Genomic DNA, 8,452 nt, shown 5'->3' on the forward strand with positions numbered 1-8,452 from the left:
ATATATATATATTTGGTACAGGGTCTCACTACGCAGCTCAGACTCATAGTCTGTGAGTCCTCCTGTCTCAGCCTCCTCAGCATTGGGATTATAGGCATGTGCCACCATGCCCGGTTTCAGGGCCAGCACAGTGCACCCGGGGAAGTACAGGGGATCAAACCCAGGTCCTTGCGCTTGCCAGGCAGGCACTTAGTCCGGTGAGCTATCTCCCCAGTCCTCTCAGAGCTTTCTTTGCATCCATTTGACAAATCAGGATAACCGCATATGACTTACAGTTGTTTTAGGGGTTTCACAATTGACCTCAAGCTTCAGCATGCATCATAATCCCCGAAGGACTTGTGAAAATGCAGAAAACCTGAACTTCCTTTTTTTTTGGAACCAGGGATTGAACTCAGGCCCTTGCACTTGCCAGGCAAGTGCTTATTCTACTGAGCTATCTCCCCAGCCCTGAACTTCCAGTTTAATAGGTCTGACTTGGGGCTCATGAACCTGAGGTTCTTTTTTTAAATATTTATTTTTATTTTGTGGCTGGCTCAGCCCACCCTGAGGTTGGGGCTGGCGCAGCATATGGTGCCGGGGATCAAACCACGGTCCCCTGTGCCTGCCTAAGCTTGCCTAAGCAGGCGCTTTAGATCACTGAGCTAACTTGCCAGCCCGAGCTTGTGGTTCTCACGAGCTTCCAGGTGGTGCCAGGGAGCTCCTCTGAGAACCGGTGCGACAAGGGCTCTTTGAGTGCAGCTTCCTTTGCAGCCCAGCACTCTGTGGCTGCCCATAGCCAGCTACTGAGGTGAGAGTGATGCTGCTGTGTGCAGTGTGGCCAGAGGAGAGTCCATGAGTCAGCGCACAGTCCCCGCACCCTGGGGCAGATGACAGATGACTGCAAGGTGTGACACATCTTCCTCATAGTTCCCTCTCATCGTCTTGGCTGGTGGGGAAGCGGCTGACTCGTGCCCCGCCTGGGCGTAACTTTCCTTCCTTCCTCCCTGCAGTACTCGGGCTTCCAGCAGTCTGCCGACAGGTGCTTTCTTTGTGGACATCTGATCATGGACATGGTGAGTAGCGTGGGCTGGACGCAATCACAGCTTCTTGCAAGGGGGAGGAGGCATTTAGGGAAGAAAGAAATGAATAGCACAGCAGTTTCCTTCCTGGTTTGTGGTGGCAGCTGGTTTCACAGAAAGAGGTCTCTGCTCTCCCCGCGGGCTGTTCGCTGCGCCCGGCTGGGCCTGCTTCTCTGTGCAGACTCGTCTGCGTTCCTGGGATCTCAGCGCAGGGTTGGGGAACATGGCCGTTTTTCCCACGTCCTGCCCTGTGCAGGCCGCTCCTGAGGTGGGCATAAGGCCTGTCTCTTAAGTTCTCAGCTGCCTGCGGTGACACGTCCCTTGCCTGGCTCAGCCCCTGGCTGGGGCTGCCCTGGGCCACAGTCAGTGCCTGCGTGTCTTCAGTGAGGGCAGTTTCCTTCTAATCGGGTTGTCAGGTTCATGAGTAGGGCTTCAAGTTGCTCACCCCTGGAAGCTACCTGTAAGAATCTCTTTAATAAAAGGATTAGAGGAAATGATCGTGTTACATGCTTTTAGTTAGGAAGCATTAATCCTCTCTTTCCTCACCCATTAATTCCATCCTGGAGAAGAGGATTGGTTGTCATTGCTGTTTTTTTTCTTACACTTTTTTGGGGCTTTGGTATGGTTTTGTGTAGGTTCTCAGTGTGCACTCCAGGCTGGCCTTGCACTCACAGCAGTCCTCCTGCCTCAGCCTCCCAAAGGCTGGGGTTCTATGTGTCCCCCACCACAGCCTGCTTTGGTGTGTTTATTGAGAAATAACTCAGAGCAAAAGGTGCAGACCTTAGGTGTGTGGCCAGGGGCGGTGTTGTGTGGGCCCTTACCCATGTGACACTCCGAACAGACGTGGGACATCTGCCTCTCCTTCTGCTTGAGATTCCCTCCCACAAAGGCAACCATGGAGCTGGAGCACCTACTTAATACTGTTTCTTCTTTGAGGGTGGAAATACTTGTGTATATATAGGAAGGCATAGACCAAGTGTGTCCATTCACAATGCTGTACCTTTAAGACTCCTAGAAATTTAGGAGTGAGGAACTTGGAAAAAACACACAGGTGTCAGGTTGTAAAGGCATTGTAACTTTGGGTGTCTCTGATTGGGTCTTGGAGCTGCAGGGTTTTTTTGTTTTTGTTTTTGTTTTTAATTGTAATTTCCTATCTTTTATTTTTGGTATTGGGAATCGAACTCAGGACCTTGTATTTGCCAGGCAGTCGGTATGCCATTGAGTTATATATCCCTAGCCTCTCCTATCTCCTTTCTACCTGTTTTGGGAGAGATTTTTGCTTTTTATTTTTGTTGTGCAGTTCAGGCAGGCCTTGAACTCACTTTGTAGCCCAGACTGATTCTCCTGCCTCAGCCTCCCAGGTGCTGGGATCGCAGATGTGCACCACCATCTTTCAAGGCAAAGCTCCTCCTCCAGGTGTGGGTTGTGGATCGGAGCCCTTCGTTCCCTCCCAGTGAGTGCCCACAGGAGGTGATAGGAGGGGACTTCTGTCCAACTGTCTACGAGCCTGAGCAGGCAGGCCAGCTTTCTCACCCCTCATGGTCTTTGTCTTAGTGAAATGGTGAGGAGCCTGCTCCACCTTGTGGCCCACACAGTCCTCTGTTGTGTACTGTCCCACCCCTCCTCGTAGCCCCTACTTATTCTTAATCTCTCTTCCTTGATACCCCAGATCCTGCAGGCCCTCGGGAAGTCCTACCACCCTGGCTGTTTCCGCTGTGTCATCTGTAATGAGTGTCTGGACGGGGTCCCCTTCACCGTGGACTCAGAGAACAAGATCTACTGTGTCCGAGATTACCACAAGTATGGAGGGGTGCACTGGGAACCACATGAGCAGCCAGCTTGGGCAGAGGCTTAGTGGCTTTCAGGGCTGCCCCAGACTTGGAGGGGTCTGTGCTGCTGAGACAGGAACTGGTTAAAAAGTCACATTTAGTGCAAGGAAAAAAAAACAAAAAAAAAACAAAACTGACAATACTTGTCGGCAGAGTTCCCATGCAGCCTGGCCTGGGAGGAGCCAGGCAAGCCTGTGGCCCTGCTTTCCCAGGCTTCACAGGCTTGTGTGGCTGAGGCCCCAGGAGGTTGGGCTAGTACCCTCACGTGCAGCAAGAGACAGCCACATGGCCTTGTTCTGGCTGGGGACAGCCCAGGAGCCAGCTGCCCCACAGCCCATTCCGTGGGAGAGAGGGAGGGCTGGGTTCTGCGTTCCTGCAGGCTGGAGGGCTGCTCTCAGCCTCTGCCTTGGGATCCGCCCCATTGTCTTCCCACTTGTGTTCCTCCGCAGGGTGCTGGCCCCGAAGTGTGCGTCCTGCCGGCTCCCCATCCTCCCGCCCGAGGTGAGATGCGGGTCACCCCTGCCTGCTGTCTCCCAGGCCCCCTCAGCCTCCCTCTGGCCCTGCACCCTCCAGAACACCCTGCCCAGCCTATGCTGAGGGAAGGGGTGTCACGAGCCGGCTTCCCTGGCCCCTGCCCTGCTCCTGGGTGTCCTTCAGCAGGGCAGGCTGTGTCATAACGTAGGTTAGAGAGGAGTGGTAAAGCTTGTGTTTCACTCCCCCACCCCACCATTTAATTTAGTTTTTGAGACAGGGACTCACACTGGAATCCAAGCTGATCTTGAACTCACCCTGTAACCCAGGCTGGCCTCAAAACTCACAGCCAAGGGCTGGCCAGATAGCTCAGCAGATTAAAGTGTCTGCGTAGGCAGAGCACAGCGCCCGGGGTTCGATCCCCTGTGTGCTGTGCTGGCCCCGCCCCTGGTGCACTGAGACGCGTTTGAGACTGGACATGGTGGTGCACATCTGTAATCCCAGTGCTTGGGAGGCTGAAAACAGGAGAATCACTACAAGTCTGATCTACGTAGTGAGACCCTGTAGACCTGGACTAAATACCAAACCAAACCAAAACAAAACAAAACAAAACAAAAACAACACAGCCATCTCCTTGAGTGCTGGGCTGGCAGCTGTGTGCCACCACACTGGGCCCAGCTACAGTGTTTAAGATGAGATGTCCCATGGGTCCTCTTCTGTGTGCTGGCTGGTGCTCAGCAGGGGCTGCTTCTCTCCTAGGCCTCACCGTACAATCTTTCCCCTATGTGTCGGTGGCCACCACTGCCTGCATCCCCTCCTGAGTCTCCCATCACACCGCCTCTTCCCTCCCTGCCCCGTGGCCCCTGACGGGTCCCTCCCTGGCCTCTCAGCCCATCCTGCCTTCTCTCTGTCCCAGGGCTCAGATGAGACAGTCCGTGTAGTGTCCATGGACAGAGACTACCATGTGGAGTGCTACCGCTGCGAGGTAGGCCCCGCCACCCGGCCTCTCCCAGAAGTCCAGGAAGTTCTGGGGGGCTCAGCCCTGCAGAGCTGGTGTGGGGAGGCAGGGATGAGGCAGGTGCCCCGGCCACAAAGGCCATTCTCTGCACATCCCCAGCTGGGCCGGGCATGGTGGAGCACATCTGTGACCCCAGCACTCTGAGAGGTTGAGGCCGGAGGATTGCCAGTTCAAGCCCAATCTGGGCAACTTAATTGGCAAGATCGTGTCTCAAAATAAGAATAGAAGGTCTGGGGATGTTGTTTAGAGCAAAGGCCCTGGGTTCTCATCCCCAGACTACAAAACCCAAAAGATGCACAGAGCTGGGAAGTCATCCTCAAACTCACTCTGCCCTCCCTGAGGCCACAGAGCTGCGGGCTGTGGGGAGTGAGGGCTTCGCCTGTCTGGGAGGGTGATTATGGACAGGTGCGAACGTCCCACCTGCCCTTCTCTGGCTGTGCTGTGTCCCAGGCCAAGGAGCCCCTGAGCCCCAAATGTCCAGGAGGCTGGTGGCCGCCCCACTGGGAAGGAAGTCCTGGGAAGGAAGCCTGTGGATTTGTGAGGGGAAGAGATCGGGTTTGCTCTGCCACCTTGCAGGGAGGACAGGGAGTGTGGGTGATATGCAGATTGGTCCCCCGCCAGTGCCAAAGAAATGGGTGGTACCTGTGGCTGGGGGGGACCCCACAGGCCTGGAGAAGAGCATCGTGGGGATGTTTCGCTGCACGCCCCCTGACTCACCCCGGGTGGGTGCTGGCTGGGGCCGGGGCAGTAGCCTTCGTCTCACCTTGGAGTGGGTTCTGTTTCGAGCCCCCTGATCCTCCTGCCGCCCCCAGGACTGTGGCCTGGAGCTTAACGATGAAGACGGTCGCCGCTGCTACCCCCTGGAAGACCGCCTCTTCTGCCACACGTGCCACGTGACGAGGCTGGACAAGGGGCCCCCGGCCACCAGTCTGCACCAGCGCCACTTCTAGCCCAGCTGGCAGGCAAGAGGAGCTAGGCGACGTCTGCCTGTGACTTCCGGTGCCCCTGGCTGGGATCCAGTGGAGGGAGGAGAGGGTGGGTGTCCCTGTGTGCGTGAGGGTCACCTTCAGCCAGGGAGGCCACACGTGTCCCCAGTGCCTTCCACACCACCCCCCTTCCTGGCTCAGGTGGGTTACTCAGGAATCCTTGCACGTGTGTGTGTGTGTGTGTGTGTGTGCACCAACACAACCTCCGCTGTGGCACCCTCTGAAGGGACAGCTGAGCTGCAGAGATGCCAGCCCTGGCTCACCCAGGGACCCTCTCCCCCAGGGCACAAGCGCAGATTCTGCCCAACCTCAAGCTGCCTCTGGACCGCCTCACACTTGCACTGTGTCGGCGAGAAGGAAGCTCTTACGCAGGCTCTGTGTTGGAAGGATTGGCTGGGAAACAGAGCCTGGGTCTGAGCTCAGCGAGCTCCGACTGTGCAGTGCATCCCTGGTCCCGAGATGTCCTCCAACCCTGGGTCCTGGCACAGGCTTGTCCTGCCCCGCCCAGCCCCCTCCTGGAGAGAAGACCTCGGTGCGGGCACCGAGACTCACCCACCTGTCGGTGCTGCTTGGATCGGAGCTTTCGACTCTGTGGCTTGGGAGTGGGTCCCGAGGGACAAGTCTCCGGGTCTCTGGGTTCCAAGTAAGGATGCCTCTGGGACCTGACTGAGCTTATTTAGTGAAGGACTTTTATTTTTTGTCTTTTTGAGGCAGGGTCTGGATATGTAGATCAGGCTAGGCTTCAGTTCACTCTTATAGCCTAGGTTGTTCTCAAACTCGAAGCGATCCTCCTGCCTCAGCCTCCCCAGAGTGCTGGGATTACAGGTGTGGGCCACCACATTCAGCATGGATGGGACTCTGCACATGTACTGAGCAGTGAGCTCCTTCAGGCAAGGAGTGTATTTGTCAAACCGATTGCTGAGCCAGCCCAGGAGGAGGAGTGACATCTGTTCTGAGGCCTCCCCCGCCCTCATCTTGGCCCAGCCCTTAATGCTGGGGGAGCCCCCATCAGGTACCAGCTTTCCTGTGACTTTTGTTTTCCATTGTTTCTCTGCATCTGCAGTCTTCCCCCACACACAAAATACCTCAGACAGAGCTTCGCCAAATTGCAGCTGGAGGAAAAAGTGACATCGCGGGGGACTCGGGGACCCTCCATCCCTTCACGCTCAGAGCCAGCTGGCTAATACTGTGACCAACATTGGGGTTTAGCACGAGGACCTCTGCACTTCTGCAGGCTGGCTCTGGGGACCATGGGTTGAGGGAGAGAGACACCGGCAAGACGTCAGGACCACCTCTGCACTGGAGTGGCGCTTGTCCTGCAAGCCACCCTGCTGAGCCAGAAGTCGCACTCCTTGGCCTGTTAAATGGGAATAACTGCTGTGCAGGGAAAAAAGAGTGGTCAGGGCTGTGGCTTGCTGGGCATGGCTCGGGTGAGGCAGGGGGACTGGGCATGGTGACAGAAGTGTGCATTTTGCATCTTCTCTTATCCATGGAGGGGGGCTGTCTCTGGAGCCCTGGGCATATGTGGCACAGACTTCTCCCATGGCCTGGCTCCCTGCCGCCCATAGGCTTACTCCCCTCATAGCCATTTCATGGTAGGAGTGTGCCATGGCCACATGGATGGCCTTTGTTAGTTTCATGAGGTCCATGCTGTGGACTCTGTTGGCCCAGTGTCACTTCCCAGCTTCCTGTGCCCAGGCCAAGCACCCTGAAAACCCATGGTCACAGGGGCTTGAGGCTGGGCTCCCCTCTTCCCAGCAAAGCCTCCAGCCAGGGGAGGCCAGCTGGTACAACCAGCCCCAGAACAGGGTCCCCGCTCACGGGCGGAGCAAGGGAAACCCTGGGACCCTAGCCCACCCCAGAATTACTTGGGTGTTTTTGCTGATTGACTAGCTTAAGACTCGGTGACTAATTTTTGTAATGAAATTTTTAAAGTAGCCTTGATTGAGGTAATTTAGCTGTGTTTGCAAATATAGCATTTTAGACTGTGGAAAAAGAGCAATAAAGGATTTTCCAGCCGTCCTGGAAGTCCTAGCAGGGTGCGCCCCCCTGCTCGTCCGCTTCCCTGCTGAGGCCCGGGCAGGGCGGGGAGCAGAATTCCCAGGCTTCTCCGTCTCAGGCCCCTGAGCAGAAGCGGTGAAGAGGCGCTCATCTGTCTGGTGTTGTAAATGTTCTATAAGTTATTAGCCAGATAGAACTGTAACGAGCTTGTATTTATGGATGTCTAGGGAGAAAACAGAAGGTCCTGGTAGACCAGGATAACGGGTTTGTTTTAAAAAATAGAGCAGAGAGCCTTTCCGCGTTTCCCGTGCAGCTCCTGGACCTAAGATGAAACAAGGACCGAGGCCGATGCCAGGCCCCAAAGCCAGACGGCAGCCTTCTTCCTTGCTTTGCTGTATCCTGTAGCACACTCCCTCATGCGCTTTCTCTGCCCAACTTGGGAATCTGTAAAGCGCCTGCGTCATCTGAAAGCAGCGGCTGACCCAGCCTGTCCTTGTGGGTTCCTCCCGCTCACTCGGCGATGTCAGGCCCTTCCGTGCCTGGTGAAGAGCGCTGTGCCCCGGACTTGCCTCCGGAGGCCCTGCCGTCCCCACCGGCCCGCCGCCTGTGCCTGCTGCAGGATGGGAATCGGTCACTTCCCTGGTTGGCGAGAACAACAGAGGAGCTCGGGTCACCTCCCGGCACCATCAGCACCTTGTTTCCGTGGGCTGGGGTCACATTCGGGGAATAAAAAGCAAAATCCTTAGGAGCAGAGAGGGTGTTTGGGCTCACCGTCCTCTGCAGTCTGTGAGAGGATGTCGCGAGTCGTCTCTGAGGCCTGCACAGGTGACAGGCGCTGTGACCCTCACAGAGAAAGGAGTGAGTTCACCTGCACTGTGGTTACTTGATGCCTGTTGTGAAACTCTGCCAGGAAACCAGGTTTTTTGCTTTTCCTGTGCCACAAATCAGTCCTAATTTCCCAGCAACTTTAATAGGAAAAAAAGTGAGTGGAATATACTAGCTATCCATCGTTCTGGGCCCAGACTGGACAGATGTGGAAAATTTCTGTATAAGAATTAAAGTTCATACGTGTTTTGCTATATAGTGAAA

The 8,452-nt window shown here is 55.6% G+C and overlaps 1 protein-coding gene across 3 annotated transcripts in view; it reads left to right on the plus strand.

Annotated features, from left to right (window-relative positions):
* The window catches only part of Limd1 (LIM domains containing 1), a 58,970-nt gene extending 50,518 nt beyond the window's left edge, over positions 1 to 8,452 (plus strand). For 2 of the 3 annotated variants that reach the window (XM_004640672.2, XM_023700683.1), the window contains 5 exons: positions 990 to 1,052; positions 2,728 to 2,858; positions 3,337 to 3,388; positions 4,275 to 4,343; positions 5,189 to 8,452. In XM_004640672.2, coding sequence (XP_004640729.1) covers positions 990 to 1,052; positions 2,728 to 2,858; positions 3,337 to 3,388; positions 4,275 to 4,343; positions 5,189 to 5,326 — 453 coding nt within the window. In that variant the 3' untranslated portion in view covers positions 5,327 to 8,452. The remainder of the gene's footprint in view (positions 1 to 989; positions 1,053 to 2,727; positions 2,859 to 3,336; positions 3,389 to 4,274; positions 4,344 to 5,188) is intronic. The other variant, XR_002817980.1, reaches the window with a different exon arrangement.

The sequence above is a fragment of the Octodon degus genome, unplaced genomic scaffold (assembly GCF_000260255.1).
Source record: "Octodon degus isolate 3935 unplaced genomic scaffold, OctDeg1.0 scaffold00126, whole genome shotgun sequence".
Lineage (NCBI taxonomy): Eukaryota > Metazoa > Chordata > Mammalia > Rodentia > Octodontidae > Octodon > Octodon degus.